General features: G+C 43.7%; 1 protein-coding gene across 2 annotated transcripts in view; it reads left to right on the forward strand.

The window, feature by feature from the left end:
- LOC137537785 (epidermal growth factor receptor kinase substrate 8-like protein 2) overlaps positions 1 to 18836 on the forward strand; it is a 176296-nt gene that overhangs the window by 86103 nt on the left and 71357 nt on the right. Inside the window, exons 7-10 of one of the 2 annotated variants that reach the window (XM_068259748.1) lie at positions 8858 to 8940; positions 10434 to 10560; positions 14498 to 14586; positions 14681 to 14755. In XM_068259748.1, coding sequence (XP_068115849.1) covers positions 8858 to 8940; positions 10434 to 10560; positions 14498 to 14586; positions 14681 to 14755 — 374 coding nt within the window. The remainder of the gene's footprint in view (positions 1 to 8857; positions 8941 to 10433; positions 10561 to 14497; positions 14587 to 14680; positions 14756 to 18836) is intronic. The other variant, XM_068259749.1, reaches the window with a different exon arrangement.

Below are 18836 nucleotides of genomic sequence, written 5' to 3' on the forward strand. Positions count from 1 at the left end.
ATGTATACTGTGTTAGGCTAGTGTTAGGTCTGTGTGCAGGCTAGGGCCTGCTAGCCTAGGGTAGCCTTAGCCTACTAGCTGTATGTAGGTTAGGGATTATAGTTAGTAGTTGTGCTACGTACTACTAGTTTACTTAATTTGTACTGCTAGTCTGTCAGTTTATTTATTGCCACAGCTTCAGTACTGTGTTAGTTAGTTACTTTACAGGCCAGCATCTGTTGTGATCTGTGACTGCCTGCCATGGATTAAGGCTAAATGGGGCCCTAAGCAAAGTAACTGATTTGGGCTCCCCCATTATGTCGTAATAGAATCAGAAGAAGCAGCTGCACAGCAACATGCCGCACACACCGGGGCAGCCAAGCTACTGGTTGCTATGGGCAACAGCCCGCTTTCCTCTGTAGGTGCACAATGCAGGGAATAGCAGCGGCAAAATGCAGAGTGAGAGATGAATGGTTGGGACATTTGCACTCAGGGGCTGGGGCACCCCTGTGAAGAGGGCGCCAGATATCACAGCAGCAGCACTTTCCTCCTGCATCTCCAGCCTGGCAATAGCAGAAAGCTCTGGACACCGCCAAACCGGAGGCCGTTCCCCAGACAGAATTACATAACCACCCCCACCACCGAACAACCGATTTCCTCCCAAACTAGACAGCCACCATGCAGCCTCCATCCCAGTAAATACGATAGTCCAGCAGATAAGGCAGCGGGGGAGAATGACAGCACCAGATGACTCACATTCACCTATTGCGATCCAAGCATCCAGAGCCCATCTGTCTCCTCTAGAGTGCTGCCGCTCTGTTACTACTGCTATTACTACTTCCTACTTCCTGTCTGATCTGAGAATCAGGAAGTTCAGAGCGAGCGGCTGCACTGTAGAAGAGACAGATGGGTTTCAGATGACGGGATCTCTATCGCTTGGATCTTGGATAGGTGAGTGAGCGTTTGCCATCTGCTGCTATCATTCTTGCTGCAGCTGTGGTTCTCTGTGGTAAGGGAGGGAGGAGTGGGCAGCGGCAGAGCGCACAGTTGCAGGAGGGGGACCTAGGAGGAGAGCCTGGCTCTGAAGACAATCAGCAGCACACGGCATCATATGACAAGACAAGACAAGACAAATAACATTTATATCGCGCTTCTCTTCTGGCGGACTCAAAGCGCCAGAGCTGCAGCCACTAGGACGCACCCTATGGGCAGTAGCAGTGTTACAGAGACTTGCCTAAGGTCTCCTACTGAATAGGTGCTGGCTTACTGAACAGGCAGAGCCGAGATTCGAACCCTGGTCTCCTGTGTCAGAGGCAGAGCCCTTAAAGGGACTCTGAGCAGTGCCTGTGGGTATGCCTTTAAAGAGAATGTCCAAGCAAAATTAAAAATATGAGTTTCACTTACCTGGGGCTTCTACCAGCCCCATGCAGCCATCTTGTGCCCTCGTAGTCACTCACTGCTGCTCCAGTCCCTTGCTGGCAGCTTGCCGACCTCGGAGGTCGGCGGGACGCATTGCCTACATTTTTACGCATTCCCGCTAGGGCAGGAACATTCACACATACATTTTTACGCATTACTGGTTCAATGCGTAAAAATGTACGCATTGAACTAGTAACGCGAAAAATGTATGTGTTAATGTTCCTACACTAGCGGGTATGCATAAAAATGTACGCAATGCGTCCCGCTGACCTCCAAGGTCGGCAAGATGCCAGCGGGGGACTGGAGCAGCAGTGAGTGACTACGAGGGCACAGGATGGCTGCATGGGGCTGGTAGAAGCCCCAGGTAAGTGAAACTCATTTTTTTATTTTGCTTGGACATTCCCTTTAAACATACCCACAACTAATTAATTACATCCTCACACCTACCAGCATGATGTTTGTAATTATATCCCCCTGGGTTCCTTATATTTCATTGCATTGTGCTGAATCGAGCTCCCGACTTTGGAGAAAAGTCGTCCTGTGGCCGCAATTTCGATCACGAAAATAGCGAAAACTAAAAGGCATAGGGCGGCCGTTTATATATCATTGGAAAGAGGAGAAAGAGAGCTTTAAAATGATATGCATCTTTCTATAGTTACTGCACTGCTCAGAGTCCCTTTAACCATTATACCATCCAGCCACCGCTGACAATATGGCGATGGCTGGTTTATGTGCTGATGGGGCCCCTTTGACTCTGAATGGGGCCCCAAGCGACTGCTTTTGTTGCCTGGTCGGTAATCCGGCCCTGATCTGCCTGACCCTATTGATTGCGTCCGTGTGTGACAGACTTTAATTGTCACTGTCTGTCACAGTCACACTAGTTAGTTATCGACTACTGTAGTAGACTACACTACTACTAGGTATTATAGTTAGTAGTAGTTGTGTTACCTACGTACTAATTTACTTAATTTGTCTTGCTAGTCTGTGAGTTTATTTAGTGCCGCAGCTGTCTGTATAATTGTTAATTTACAGGCCAGCATCTGTTGTGATCTGTGACTGCCTGCCATCTGCCTGACCCTATTGATTGTGTCCGTGTGTGACAGACTTTTATTGTCACTGTCTGTCACAGTCACACTAGTTAGTTATCGACGACTGTAGTAGACTACACTACTAGTAGTAGTACTACTACTACTACTATTTTAAAAAAAAAAACTTTAATTTTTTTTTGTCACTCACCACCAACGCGCCACTAGCTATTACGCCACTACAATAGCTTTCTTTTGTTTAAAAAAAAAATCTGAGGTGTCTGGGTTGAAAACTGTGCTGTCCCAGTTGTGTATTGGACACAATGTGGGCTGCACGACTGCTGTCTGGAACCTCCTGCTGTTTTATCGGTGTTCTATTTACAGCCGTGGTACCAACGCTAGGTGCCATGGCCGGTTACATTGCCTGCTGCCACACGTCACTTCTCCTCCTGCTGCTGCTGGTTTAACCTCCTGCTGTCTGTGCTCCCAGCGCCAGGGCCCACAGATTTATGCACCACTAGCTATTACGCCACTACAATAGCTTTCTTTTGTTGTTAAAGAAAAAAAAAATCTGAGGTGTCTGGGTTGAAAATTGAGCTGTCCCAGTTATGTATTGGACACAATGTGGGCTGCATGACTGCTGTCTGGAACCTCCTGCTGTTGGTGTTTATTACAGCTGTGGTACCAACGCTAGGTGCCATGGCCGGTTACATTGCCTGCTGCCTGGCTGCCACACGTCACTCCTCCTCCTCCTGCTGCTGCTTTAACCTCCTGCTGTCTGTGCTCCCACTGCAAGGGCTCACAGATTTATGCACCACTAGCTATTACGCCACTACAATAGCTTTCTTTTGTTGTAAAAAAAAAATTAAATTCTGAGGTGTCTGGGTTGAAAACTGTGCTGTCCCAGTTGTGTATTGGACACAATGTGGGCTGCACGACTGCTGTCTGGAACCTCCTGCTGTTGGTGTTTTTTACAGCTGTGGTACCAACGCTAGGTGCCATGGCCTGTTACAGTGCCTGCTGCCACACGTCTCTCATCCTGCTGCTGCTACTACTTTAACCTCCTGCTGTCTGTGCTCCCACCGCCAGGGTCCACAGAATTATGCACTACTGCCTTGCGCCACTAGCTATTACGCCACAAATTTAGCTATGTTGTTGAAGAAAACATTTAAAAACAATTCTGTAAGGGAAAAAAACATTACGTTGGGTACAAGAGGAAGAATATGAACAAAAAAAATTAAGAAGATGGTGAAGAAGAAGAAGAAGAAGAAAAACGTGGTGAAGAAGAAGAATAAGAAGAAGAACCAGGTGAAGAAGAAGAACCAGGTGAAGGAGAAGAAGAACCAGATGAAGAAAAAGAACCAGGTGAAGAAGAAGAAGAAGAAGAAGAACCAGGTGAAGAAGAAGAACCAGGTGAAGAAGAACCAGGTGAAGAAGAAGAAGAACCAGGGGAAGAAGAAGAAGAACCAGATGAAGAAGAAGAACCAGATGAAGAAGAAGAAGAACCAGGAGGTGAAGAAGAACAACCAGGTGAAGAAGAACCAGATGATGAAGATGAAGAAGAAGAAGAAGCACCAGGTGAAGAAGAACCAGGTGAAGAAGAAGATGAAAAACCAAGTGAAGATGAACCAGAAGAAAAAGAGGAACCAGGTGAAGAAGAAGAAGAAGAAGAAGAACTAGGTGCCAGTAAAGAAAAAGATGATGAAGATGATGGTTGATGAGAAAGAAGATGGTGAAAAAGAAAAAGACAGTGAAGAAAAAGATGGAGAGAAGAAAAAGAAGGTGAAGACAGTGAAGAATAAACAAACAAATACAGAAAAAAAAGTTTTCCTTTTTTTTTTAATTTATTTTAATTACACCTCCACATATATGTGGTTTCCCTGTAAAAAAAAACCAAGATACTTTAAGGCCATTAAAATTAGTGATCATGACTCGTTATCCGGATTCAATTCGTGATCACGACTCGAATTCGAATTTGAATCGAATTCTATGGTCGTGATCACGGCTGAATCCGGATTTGACCCGGAGCCAGATTTGAATGTACTCGAATCGAATTTGGGTACATTCGAGCACCATTACTTATAATAGTAATGGTATGGGAAAATATAGGTTTGCAGAGCGTATGTGCAGACAGTAAATTAAGGCCTGCCTGTACAGATATTCAATATTAGACAATTGAAATGATAATTTGCAGATGCTTCCCCAAACAGTCATGCCTGCCATGTTTTCTGGCGGTCCGTTAAAAATGGCGCCATTTATCGTAGTTAAAAAACGGTGCCCCATAGAGAACTACTATCTCTAGTTATTTTTCGTTTTTGACAGCTAAAAAACGGCACCGGCTTTAAAAACGATATTTATTGTTTATATTTATATATGTATTGCTCCCAAACGATATTTTTCGTTTTAACCCTTGCTTTGCTGCCATTTGGAAAATATCTGCCCGCCGGCTTTAATGTTTAATAGCAAAGCCCCCTTAAAAGCTAAAAACACCAAATTTGCAGGGAATGTTAAGAAGAAAATTGTGAACAAGAGGAAATAAATTTTTTTCAAAAAGACCTTGTTGTTTTTGAGAAAATCGATTTTGAATATTCTTCTTCTGACCGTGGGAAAATTAAACGCCCGCCGACTTTAGCGGTTAATAGCAAAGCCCCTTTAAATGCTCGGGAGGGGGGACCCCACGTCATTTTTTTCAAAAAATTTCCCACACTCTGAACATAACCCAAAAATTTAAATTTAAAAAAAAAAATAAATACAATTTTTCAAATTTTTTTTTTTTAAATATTGTTTCCCAGTATCTTTTGAACATATCCTGCAAATTTGGTGTTGCTAGGATTTAAGAGGACTTTTCTATTAACTGCTAAAGTCGGCGGGAATTGTTTCCACCGCGGAAATGTCAGTACGCGATTTAAATAGATACATTTTCCTCTTTGAAGATTTAAAAAACGATTTTCTCAGAAACGATAAGGTCTTTTTGAACAATTTTTTTTCTTCGTGTTCCCACTATTCTTCTTAAAGAAAATCTGTATTGTTAAAATCGCACAAAAGTAAACATACCAGTGCGTTAGGGGACATCTCCTATTACCCTCTGTCACAATTTCGCCGCTCCTCGCCGCATTAAAAGTGGTTAAAAACAGTTTTAAAAAGTTTGTTTATAAACAAACAAAATGGCCACCAAAACAGGAAGTAGGTTGATGTACAGTATGTCCACACATAGAAAATACATCCATACACAAGCAGGCTGTATACAGCTTTCCTTTTGTATCTCAAGAGATCATTATACACAGGCAGTGTGCATAGAGGGGCCAGGAAAGGGGAGATGCATCACAGAACCACAACACTGAAGAACTTGGCAGCCTTCCAGACACAGGCTGACAAGTCTGACAAGAGAGAGATAAGTTGATTTATTACAGACACAGTGATAGTGGAAAGTGCTGCAGTAAGCCAGAACACATTAGAATAGCTTTTGGAACTTGTAGGATGATAAAAAACAGGATGTAATTTTTGTTACGGAGTCTCTTTAACATTCCCTACACATTTGGTGTTTCTGGCATCCATGGACAAGGGGCTCTTCCCCGCCTCCCTTGCCCCAGGTGGAGGCGGGGGGCGACGACTCCCTGGGGGGGTTCATGGTGGCATCTGGAAGTCCCCTTTAAGAAGGGGACCCCCAGATGCCCACCCCCCTCCCAGGAGAAATGAGTATAGAGGTACAAAGTACCCCTTACCCATTTCCACAAAGGGTTAAATGAAATAAAAACACAACCACGAGAAAAGTCCTTTAATGTTCTAAATTAACCACAAATACTTTCCTGTACCTTTAAGAAAAAATCCCACGCCAATCAGGTCCCACGACAGTATCCTCTATCTTGCGATCTTCTGATACATCTTGATTGAAGATCTCCGCCACCCCGACGCCACACACACCGCCTCCGCCGCACTGCTCTCAGCTATACTAAGTATAGCTGAGAGTGCGTCTATACAGACGCATTAGCGCTAGCTGCCGCTGCCCTCCCTGCCTCCCCCCACCTGTCATCCTCACCCATGCTGGCACCCAATGCACCCATGGGTGCCAGCATGGGTGAGGGTGACAGGTTTGAGAGAGGCAGAGAGGGCAGCTGGAGCTAGCGTTAATGCGTCTATATAGATGCACTCTCAGCTATACTAAGTATAGCTGAGAACAAAAAGCATCTTTAAATTTTGGCTCCAAGGCTCCCCATTGGTTCCTTATCGACCAATGGGGATCCTCCTGATCCCCATTGGTCTGTTAAGGAACCAATGGGGACCATTGGAGCTAAAATTTAAAGATGCTTTTTGCTCTAAGCTATACTTAGTATAGCTGAGAGCAGTTCGGCGGAGGCGGCGTGTGTGGCGTCGGGGCGGCGGAGATCTTCAATCAACATGTATTAGAAGGTCGCAAGATGGAGGATACTGTCGTGGGACCTGATTGGCGTGGGATTTTTTTCTTAAAGGTAAAAAGGTAAGTATTTCTGAAGATCGCAAGACAGAGGATACTGTCGTTGTGGGACAGAACAGATTATAGCGTGGGACCTTTTCCGAGGATAATGGCGTGGGATTTTTTTCTTAAAGGTACAGGTAAGTATTTCTGAAGATCGCAAGATGGAGGATACTGTCGTGGGACCTAATTGGCTTCGGATTTTTTTCTTAAAGGTACAGGTAAGTATTTCTGGTTAATATAGAACATTAAAGGACTTTTCTCGTTGTTGTGTTTTTATTTCATTTAACCCTTTATGGAAATGGGTAAGGGGTGCACCCCTATACTCATTTCTCCTGGGAGGGGGGCAGGCATCTGGGTTCCCCTTCTTAAAGGGGACTCCCAGATGCCACCATGAACCCCCCAGGGAGTCGTCGCCCCCACCTCCTCCTGGGGCACCGGAGGTGGGGAAGAGCCCCTTGTCCATGGATTGGACAAGGGCTCTGGGGGGGAAGGGAAGGCTTGGCCGCCCCTCCCCCCCGAAGCCCCCCCATACCATGGACCATGCGGGCTGGTATAGCTCAGGGTGCGAAGCCCCAGTCGGCCGGGGCTCCGCATTCTGGCTATCCCAGCCTGCATGGGGGACAAGGGGTTACAGAGGCTCGGGAGGGGGGACCCCACGTCATTTTTTTCAAAAAAATTCCCACACTCTGAACATAACCCAAAAGTTTAAATTAAAAAAAAAAAAAAAAAAATTTTCAATTTTTTTAAAAAAATATTGTTTCTCAGTATCTTTTTAACATATCCTGCAAATTTGGGGTTGCTAGGATTTAAGGGGACTTTGCTATTAACTGCTAAAGTCGGCGGGAATTGTTTCCGCCGCGGAAATGTCAGTACGCTATTTAAATAGATACATTTTCCTCTTTGAAGATTTAAAATCGATTTTCTCAAAAACTATAAAGTCTTTTTGAAAAAAAAGTTTTCCTCTTGTTCACAATTTTCTTTTTAACATTCCCTACACATTTGGTGTTTCTGGCATTTAAAGGGGCTTTGCTATTAACCGCTAAAGTCGGCGGGCGTTTAATTTTCCCACGGTCAGAAGAAGAATATTCAAAATCGATTTTCTCAAAAACTATAAGGTCTTTTTGAAAAAAAAAATTCCTCTTGTTCACAATTTTCTTCTTAACATTCCCTGCAAATTTGGTGTTTTTAACTTTTAAGGGGGCTTTGCTATTAAACATTAAAGCTGGCGGGCAGATATTTTCCAAACGGCAGCAAAGCAGGGGTTAAAACGATAAATATCGTTCAGGCAGGACAAAAAAAAAAGTTTTAAAACGATAATTTTCGTTTTTAAAGGTCTGCACTATTTCAACCTTTAAAACGATAAATATCTTTTTAAACATATATCAGGCAGAAGGGGGCGCCATTATTTTGCCGGCACCATTTTTCACTAGACGCTGTTTTCTGCACCTGTCATAATAGCTAGCACTAGTAATTGGTTGTTGTGGAATTCTTCATCCATTTGCTTTGTCCTCATCCACAGTGGGAAGCCTCCTGCCTCTCCTACCCTGTCCCATTGGATACTAGTAATGGGACTCCCATCCCTATTGCCTCACCGCCATCCCCTGTAGTCATTTGTGTGCACACTCTTTCCTGGTCTCCAAAGCGATCAACCGTCCAAGGATCAACCACTCCATGGGGTGTATGCCATAAACTGCATTAAGCAGATATATGTGTGTAAAGCCTTATGCATGATAAGCAAAGAGTAATGCATTGCATGTGATGTATTGCATTCTGCTCTACCCATCATGCAGCACAACTATACTGGGGTAATTCTGCTTAATGCAGTTTATTGCCTACACCCCTATCTATGTTTCATTTATTATTTTCTTGTATGACACTTTCTGATATAAAACTATTACATATTACAACCATGTACAGCTGTTGCTTTCTACTTTTAATACTTTTATTGTACTAAAACAAATGCTATCAATACTTACCTTAGCAGAATTTGATAGAAGAAATAACATGGCCAATGAACAAGAGGAATCCAGAGAAGCCTTAGCAAGGAAAATTGAAAAGGAAACAGTAAGTGAAGCCATGGTCCACCATTTCCTGCTCCATTTCTCTAACATATAAATCAGTATTGAGAGTTCAAAGGATTGCCACACTTACCTGTGACCTTATGATGGTTCAGAAAGTGAAGAAGAAGTAAGACTACAGGGGAGGATATATCACCAATGGAGGAGGTAACGCTACCTTGCAGGCACACCATTCTTTAGTAAGGATCTGCACCAGACCCTTCAACATCCCAGCACAAATGCATGGAGAAAGGGCTCAATTTTCTTTGGAATTATCCCATGTACGTGCCTTTTGGTAAATACATAGCACACTCATAGCTATGTGTAGGGGGGGGGGGGGGGGAGTGAAGGGGCTGGGTGATGAGGGGCGTCGGGGCATTGCGGAAGTGACATCATGCAGTGAGCGAGGTGAGCGGGAATTACAGTACTCTCGGCCGAATTGATCTGTCAGGCTGATTGCCGGCCAAGGTGTCAGGGGACTGATGTACATATGCTGAATTCTATGTTGTATGGGCTTCTCTTCTTGCGCTGCCCTGTCACCTGTTTGTGGCTCTGACTGCAGCCAGTTGCACAGAGGACTGGCTCAGTTTCTGGCTCTGTCCACCTGTGCTCTTTGTAATTTCATGCTCCTTTATGGATGTGCACAGCAGCCGAGGCTGGGAGTGTTCTGGGTATGCATACTAGACAAGTGCTACTCATACAAGAGCGCTATCGGCTTCTGTGCATGCAGGCAGGAGTGCACAATTACAGGGAGTGGACAGAGCATGCACTGCTTCTCTGTGGAATGGGGGGGAGGGGAGGGCAGAGCAGACAGAATAAACAGAACAACAAAACAAAACCAATGGTCGATAGTCAGGGTGTTGAACAGAATTGGGAGGGAGGTTGAGGACAATGAGCCTTTAGCGCTGGAAAGTACAAACCCAGCCCCACACACAAGGCATTCTTTCGGTGTGATCTAACTTGCACCTGTCAGTTTAATCTCTTCTCTCCCTTCACCACTTGTCACATGACTGCAGAATGCCAGTAACTGTTGAGCAGCATTAACATGAAGCCCCCCCAATCCCAAATCCCTCCAACCCATAGGTGAGGAGCGCAATGCTATTACAACAAAAATGATTTATCTTGTAAAAGTAAAGTAGGTGATTTTGTGGAGAAATAATCAGAAGATACAGCATGTCTAAAATAAATAAAAAAAAATTTGTTGATTAAATAATAACAGTTGTCATTTTCTGCATGCCCCTCATATATGTAAATGATATATAATATGCTGATTCCTCCTCAGCTCTGCAGTATGACATGCTTGACTGACGAGCACAGGAACAGTGGAAAGCGTTGCATGTGCATGGAGGCATTCATGCAGCCAGATTTTCCATCCCCTCTTGTCATTGTGTCAATATACAAGCAAATAAGGGCCAGGGCAGGTTATCTGTGTCGGTGTCATGTGACTTTCGCTGACCTTTCTCATAAGAACGCCATGTTTTCTCTCCATTTCTGTTGCAGCAATGCTTAAACTGCACTTTAGATGACATAGAATTCTTTGTTGCAAAACTCCAAAAAGCAGCTGCTGCAATGAAAGATCTGAATCACAGGAAGAAAGGCAAAAAGAACAAAACAAAAGCCCCAGCAGGTAATTGTTGGCATGAACTCATTATTGCATAAAAACACAGGTAATGATGAAACTGGTGTCACCTCCGTCCCTGGTATCCTTATCTCTTATTTGCTCCACACTTTCTTTTTCAACTTTAGTTGTAGGTGGCTGCCAAAAGGGCATGTTTCTTTTAATCTCATTACACAATTGCAAGAGAAATAATTACTGTGCTTTTTTTAGAGAGAACCTGTGATTTCACAATAAATTGTCCTTACCATATGAAGGTATCAGTTGACTGTGTTAAGGGCTGTAGAATCTCCAATCTACAGAAATATTTCAAATTGTCCTTAAGCCCCGTCTACACGGAGCGAGGTTTCCACGATGTGCCTTATCAATCGCCACCGCCGATTCCCTGCTCGTTCCCCACGAGGGGACAATAGCAGGGAATCGAGCGGAAGATAAGCGGCGCCGACGGGGACGAGCGGGGGATGGAATCAGACGCACGCGCGGGCAAGCGGGGACACGGCGGGTACGTGCGGGGATGAGGAAGAGGCGATCCGGCGGCTGATCGAGCCGCCGGATCGCCTCTTGTAGACGAGGCTTTAACCTTCTCTCTTCCCATTGTTTAGCTCAAATCACCTCCCACTCTTCCCAGATATTGGATAGCTGCTCTGTTTGCACATAACTCCTCTCTGCTGACTGCATGGAATGATTTAGCTACAGTGATATCTCAGCTTCAGTCATTAACCCCGTTGCCGTTCCAATTCTGACAGCAAGGGGGCAGCGCAGCACTTTAAAATTTTTTTTTTTTTTTAAATCATGTAGCGAGCCCAGGGCTCGCTACATGATAGCCGCTGACAAGCGACATCCCCCTACCAGAGTAAGCAGAAAATCCCGTTCAGAACGGGATTACCTGCTGGGCTTCCCCGGTCACCATGGCGACCGGGCGGGATGACGTCATGGACGTCAGAGGGAATCCCGATCCACCCCTCAGTGCTGCCTGGCACTGATTGGCCAGGCTGCGCAAGGGGTCTGGAGGGGGGGGGGCGGCGCGGCGCAGCGGGTAGCGGCGAATCGGCAGCGATCGGAATAGCTAGCTAGCTAGCTGCATGCAGTAAAAAAATTTTTTGAAAATCGGCCCAGCGGGGCCGGAGAAATCCTTCTGCGCAGGTTACCCCGAGCTGAGCTCGGGATAACCGGCAAGAAGGTTAAAACATGCATAGGTGGAATGAAATACATTTATAACCATAACAGACCATCTGCTCATATTTTCAGCAGTCCAGCTACTCTAGGGCAGTTTTGATGTAGAGTTCAATATATAAGCCACAACACAGACTGCCTTGCTCCAACCTGCTGATAAAAGCTGCTGCAAATAAGAAAGGGTTTTTTAGGATGTTGGGAAGAAATATACTTTTTTTTTTTATAACAATCCAGTTTTTATAAGGATTCAGTTTTTCTAAACATTTACTCTACTGCGGTAGTTCACACAGAGTGTTCTCAACAGTGCGTCCTGCAGAAAATATGCATTATGAAATAAAAAGATTATAGGAACACCGTTTTGAAAATTACACAATGTTTTAATGTTGGCCTCTTTCACATGGGATGCTGAAGGCGGTGAATTCACTGCCTGTCAGCTGCTTTCATGCACCAGCTAGGCGCTTGCTTGCATTTTGCACAGGCGGTAAAGAGGTGGTCAGCGTATGAAGTCACCTCTGAGCAAGGCTTCAGCCGCACTTAGACACCACATAATGCGGTTTCTTGCTGCCAAGTAACCGCTCCAAGTGTCAGACGAGTTTTAAAACATGGCCTGGTTTGGGGTTGCAAACGCTGCCATTTGGGTGCATTCATTTTCAGTCAGAAGGCACTTGGTGAGCTATACTGTATGCATCGCACGTGTACCGCTCCATATGATTTTTCCCCTCCATTGCAGACCTGTTTTTACAGGATGTGCAACACAACGCCCCAGTGTTCAACTAACCTTACTATTAGTTTTGGATAGCTTATTTTTTTTATAATCGCCTCATTTAAAACCTTTTTTTTCTTGCATTATGGAAAAGAGTTAGATCCTTTGTCAGGTTTTTACTTGTTGGCCCTCTCTGTCATCGGGAATTAAAATGGTCTCGAGTGGGGACACAGACAGCAGTAACAACTTTCCAGAAGTTCTTCCCTTTCCCACTCCAGCCAAAATTCAGTTCATTACAAAGGTTCATTGATATTTCCCTTACATATCCTCAGGTTTGATTACATAGCGCTAAGTCCAGCATACTTAAAACACAACATTCAGTCTAGATAAAAATATGATGACACGATTCTCCTGTGAACAATAATTATTTGTTAATATAAAGTGAGGGAGGAAGCAGATGGTGCTTGCAGTATTCAGCGCCTCATACATGAATTCATACCACTCTATACTGTACTGGACATGGGATCACTACTGAAGTGGACCTGTACTAAGAGATTATGAATGTTGTCCATTGATGACCTCATTTCTAAAAATGTGAAACGCCTTGTTTTTAGGCTGATGTGTAGGTTGAGATACACATATATTAGAATGATGTAACTTAGTAGGCACAGCTCTAATGATGGTCACTTCTAGGTGAACTCATTGAGAAACATGTGATTTGATCAGCTGATAGATTTGCAAAGCTCTGATTTGATATGACAATATATTCTGGGTCAGTGATTTAGACCAGGTAAGCAGCTCATTTATAAGCAAGCACAGCTATGGCAGCCCCCCAGTATAGGCTCACTTTAAAGCGGAACCGAGATGAAAAACTAAACTATAACAAGTAACTTGTCTATATATCTTATCTAAAGTTTAGATCGTTTACACAGCATATCTAGCTGCAAACAGCTTCAATAGTTTATGATTATTTATTCCTGTGATACAATGAGGGCAGTCATGTTCTGTTTGTCACAATGTCACAGGCTGAGGGCTGGAGATGCTATCAGCTTGCCTGTGTGTACATTCAGTCCCCTCTCCTCCTCCCTCCTCCCCTCTGCCTTTGAAATCAATGGCTAGTAACCTCCTCCTCCTCCTGCCCAGACTGAGTTCCCATAAGCCCTTGCTACAGTGCCAAGGCACAAAAGGAGCTGTGGGCGAGGCTTGTTTAGTTTATAGGGAACTAGAGTATTAAAACAAAACAAAAAAAGTGTTTGGCTTGAAGAATGCCCTATAAACTATATGAAAGGAACCCAATTATGCAATGAGTAAAAGTTTATCTCGGATCCACTTTAAGCTACAATGCACAAAACACACCTCACTATAGTTGAGCCCAGACACACTAAAGATTTCAGGAAAAAGATACATATATCCAGGCACATTGCCTCAAGTTAGAACATTTAAATAAGTTATTAGGGAGGTGCTAAAGGGGTGTGTCCAGAAAAATTGCAAAAAAAAAAAGTTAACCCTTTGCACACGCACGTGCAAATGTTCAAACAAATGCATTCACATGGATCAATCATCTAGGCACCACTGCTATCCCTACAGCTAAGTTAAAAGCCGGGGTCTTGGTTACAAACGAATACATTCCCTTGCATAGTCACCTACACTGCATAGAAGTACCCAGGTATTCGTAGGGTACCTCTACCCAGTGTAGGTGACTACGAAAGGGAATGCATTCTTTTGTACCCAAGACCCTGACTTTTAACTTAGCTGTAGGGATAGCAGTGGTGCCTAGATGATTGATCCATGTGAATGCATTTGTTTAAATATTTGCATGTGAGTGTGCAAAGGGTTAACAGTTTTTTACACTAAAGATTTTAATGTGCTATCGCTTTTACCTGGACATCTAAAAAACATGCACTCCTAACAGTTACTGAAGCTGAACTAAAAAACACTGCTGAAGAAAGGATGGCCCACATTCATGGCTTTTGTATAGCATATTACTGTAGCAATTACTCTTTTTTGTTTTACCTCCATTTGTTTTACCTCCATTTCTGGCTAAAGCAATAGTCCTTTTATTCCCAATCACAGAGGGAGTCCTGACATTACGGTCCCGGCCACCTACAGAGCTGGAGTTCATTGACTGCTATCAGAAGATCAAGCTGGCCATTAACCTCTTGGTAAAAATACAAGTGTATCATTTCTGTACAAGCTTTTCCATTCTGTTTTTGCTGTGAAAGCTGATTTTTTTTCCCCCCAATTGTTTTAATAAAGGCCAAGTTGAGAAGGCATATCCAGAATCCCGGTGCTGCGGAGCTGATCCATTTCCTGTTTGGGCCAATGGCCATGGTAAGTGATTCTGTTCAAGTTAAGTCGCTCTTATTGGTTGTAAAAGGCAGAAATTTACATACAAAAAAAACAACAAACAATATGCAGGACGGGCTTAAAAAGAATCTGAAAAAAAAAAAACAATAAAAAAGACAGATGCCTATGTTGGAACGGGGAAGCAAAGTCCTTTTTAGCCAGCGCGATCCAGCAGTGGGACTGTGGTAATAAATTGGGGTGACGATGATGTTAAGGATAATACAGGAACATATTCTTTCATTTTTCTGCCTGTGTCACGTGTATGTCTGCTAGAAGGGAGCTGTTGCCTTGAGTTGCGAGCTTGGGGCAAGGAAATGGCTCATTAGGCTTCTAGCCCATCACCTTTAATCTGCTGTCTCAGGTGTGATTGTCTGTGAAACTACATTTGCTTTGTGTTCCTGGGGTAGCAGGGAACTGCTAATTAGCAGCCACTTGAGGAAGAATAGGCTGGTCTGCATGGCTTTTGAACTCTGGAGACAGCCCATTGTCCCAATATACAAAGCAAGACTACCATAGTCTCAGGACAGTGGAAGTGAACACAGGAATGTTTGAAATTTGCATATGACAGCCTACTGGAAGTTGGTGAAGGGTTGAAGTCCTTTTGATACAATTTCTACCTGTGGAAATTGGGTTTATAGAAGTGTTCTGAAATCTCTGAAAAGATCAAACACAGGAACGCTTTGAAGTTGCACGCGTTAAACAGGAAATTGGATTATTTCTGGACCTGGGACATTGGGGTGGCTCCGGGGCACACATTTTGCTATAAAACAGCAGCTAGGACAGTCACAGATCATCTTCTCTTGGAGGTAGCGCATAGCTAGGGATGATCCCGATCGAATCGGAAACAGCGTTCTCCCGCCAACCACGTTCTAACCGATGCTGGTAACGTTTTTTTATTTCCCTTTTATTTTTGCAAACTTGTCTTGTTGTGTATCCTTGTAACTTTTATTTTGCAACTTTTTACTTTGTTTTTGTAAATCTTTTGTATATATTATTTTCTGCATTGTTCCACTTTTTTTCCTGGAATATTAAATCGTTATAATAAGTTTGACTTCTGCTGTACTAAGCGAACACTCATAGCCTAGAAGAGACTGAAGTGTAACTGTGTATAAGTCCATGCCTAATTGTATGATTGAGCAACATTACCGTATAAGATTGTAATTGCATTGTGTGTAGGGGGCACTTCTGCGCTCGAAAGCAGAGTGGGAAGTCTCAGAGTGGCTAACAGTATCAAAACGTAAAGGTAAAGGAAAAGGGGGTTTGGGGAACATAAGTCATACAAAAACGTAAAGTGAAAAAATACAAAATTTATTAATGACATATTAAGGCAAGTTTAAAAAAAGCACCGATACATACTGCCAAGAGACCCCAATCTACATACATCCAACCATACAACCATACCACTACCTAGGATTAGAGATGGGCCGAACCTCCGATTTTAGGTTCGCGAACCCTGTTCGCGAACTTCCGCGAAAGGTTCGGTTCGCGAAAAAGTTCGCGAACCGCAATAGACTTCAATGGGGAGGCGAACTTTCAAAGTTTTAAAAAATTCTATCAACTGGAAAAATGATAGAAAACATGTTTCAAAAGCTCTAATACCTGGAGCCACACCTAATTGAGTGAAATACACATCACTCCTGGAGGACCCGCCCACCCTCCCTCCTTTAAGCAAGGTCCTTTATACCATTTGCCTACCTACACTAATTAGTTATGGGACAGCTGCTACACACTCTGCTATGGAAAATTTAATTGGCCTCCTCCCACCTCCCTTCTACCTATTCCCTCCTCCCTCCTACCGGAGGGAGGAGGGTCTCTTCTGCCAGGGAATTATACTATTTTAAAAACCAGTATACATCATACCATAGCTGGGAATACATACATGAGTATACATCATACCATAGCTGGGAATCGAACCCAGATCTCACTGTGTGGTGGGCACGTCACCCTAAGCACTGTACCACTACAGAAGTAAGTGAAGCTAGCCTAAAATTTAACATTTATGCTCAATGCAATAGAACCATTAGGTTGCTTAAAGGAGAACTGTAGTGAGAGGTATATAGAGGCTGCCATATTGATTTCCTTTTAAGCTATACCAGTTGCCTGGCAGCCCTGCTGATCTATTTGGCTGCAGTAATAATAATAATCCAAACATTTGTATAGTGCTTTTCTCCTGTCGGACTCAAAGCGCTCAAGAGCTGCAAGCCACAGGGACGCGCTCAAGAGACCACCCTGCAGTGTTAGGGAGTCTTGCCTTGAACTCCTTACTGAATAGGTACTTGACCTAGCCAGCATTCAAACCCTGGTCTCCCATGTCAAAGGCAGAGCCCTTAATCAGTACACTATCCAGCCACTGTAGTGTGAATCACACCAGAAACAAGCATGCAGCTAATCTTGTCAGATCTTACAAAAATGTCAAACACCAGATCTGCTGCATGCTTGTTCAGGGTCTAGGGCTAAAAGTATTGGAGGCAGAGGATCTGCAGGATAGCCAGGTAACTGGTATTGCTTAAAAGGAAATCAATATGGTAGCCTCCATATACCTTTCACTACAGTTCTCCTTTAAAGGGAACCTTAACTGAGAATGATATGGATGTTTCCTGTAAACAATACCAGTTGCCTGGCAGTCCAGCTGATCTTTGTGACTGCAATAGTGGCTGAATCACACCCTGAAACAAGCATGCAGCTAATCCAGTCTGACTTCAGTCAGAGCACCTGATCTGCATGCTTGTTCAGGGGCTGTGGCTAAAAGTATTAGAGACACAGGATCAGCAGGCGATTCAGGCAACTGGTATTATTTTAAAAGGAAAAATCCATATCCTTCTCCGTTTAGGTTCCCTTTAAGGATTTGTAGCATAAAAGCCAACTCACATTGGCTGGGATTTGAACCTGGGTCTCACTGTATGGTGGACAAGCACACTAACCACTATACCAACTGAAGCTGGCCTGAAATTGCTGGCCTAAAATTTACTATTTATGCTCAATACAAGAGAAAAAGTAGACAAGACAAAGACCGGATGAGGGTGGAGCTAACTAATTTAAAGTGAACCCGGGATGAGAGTGATATGGAGGCTGCCATATGTATTTCCTTTTCAACAATAGGCAGCCTAGATGATCTATTTAGCTGCAGTAGAACTGAATTACACCAGAAACAAGCATGCAGCTAATCTTGTCAGATCTGACAATATTGTCAGAAACCACTGACCTGCTGCATGCTTGTTCAGGGTCTATGGTTGAAAGAATTAGAGGCAAAGGACCAGCATGGCAGCCAGGCAACTGGTATTGCTTAAAAGGAGATAAATATGGCAGCCTCAATATTATTCTCACCTCGGGACAGTGGACCCAAGTTTTGGTGACCCTTTCCCCAGAAAATTCACATAATTGTGCAAGTTTTCTCAAGAAAATACACGTAATGTGAGCAGATTTGACCAGAAAATACGTGCAATCATGTCAGCAGCTTTGCCCAGAAAATACGAGCAATCATGTCGGCAGCTTTGTCCAGAAAATACGTGCAATCATGTGGAAGATTTGACCAGAAAATACATGCAATCATGTGGCCAACCTGGCCAGAAAACACTTCAATCATGTAGCAGACCTGGCCAGCACAGTTGATACAGAATAGCTAGTATAGGTGCCCCCAGTTTAGGTAATATAGTTGCCCCCAGTGTAGGTAATACAGTTGCCCCCAGTGTAGGTATTATAGTTGCCCCAGTGTAGGTAATATAGTTGCCCCCAGAGTAGCTAGTATAGTTGCCCCCAGAGTAGCTAGTATAGTTGCCCCCAGTGTAGGTAATATAGTTGCCTCCAGTGTAGGTAATATAGTTTGCCCCAGTGTAGGTAATATAGTTGCCCCAGTGTAGGTTTAATAGTTGCCCCCAGTGTAGGTATAATAGTTGCCCCCAGTGTAGGTATAATAGTTGCCCCCAGTGTAGGTAATATAGTTGCCCCCAGTGTACGTAATATAGTTGCCCCCAGAATAGCTAGTATGGTTCCCCCCAGAATAGCTAGTATGGTTACCCCCAGAATAGCTAGTATAGTTGCCCCCAGTGTAGGTAATATAGTTGCCCCC

This window comes from Hyperolius riggenbachi, chromosome 11, assembly GCF_040937935.1.
Source record: "Hyperolius riggenbachi isolate aHypRig1 chromosome 11, aHypRig1.pri, whole genome shotgun sequence".
Taxonomy (NCBI): Eukaryota; Metazoa; Chordata; class Amphibia; order Anura; family Hyperoliidae; genus Hyperolius; species Hyperolius riggenbachi.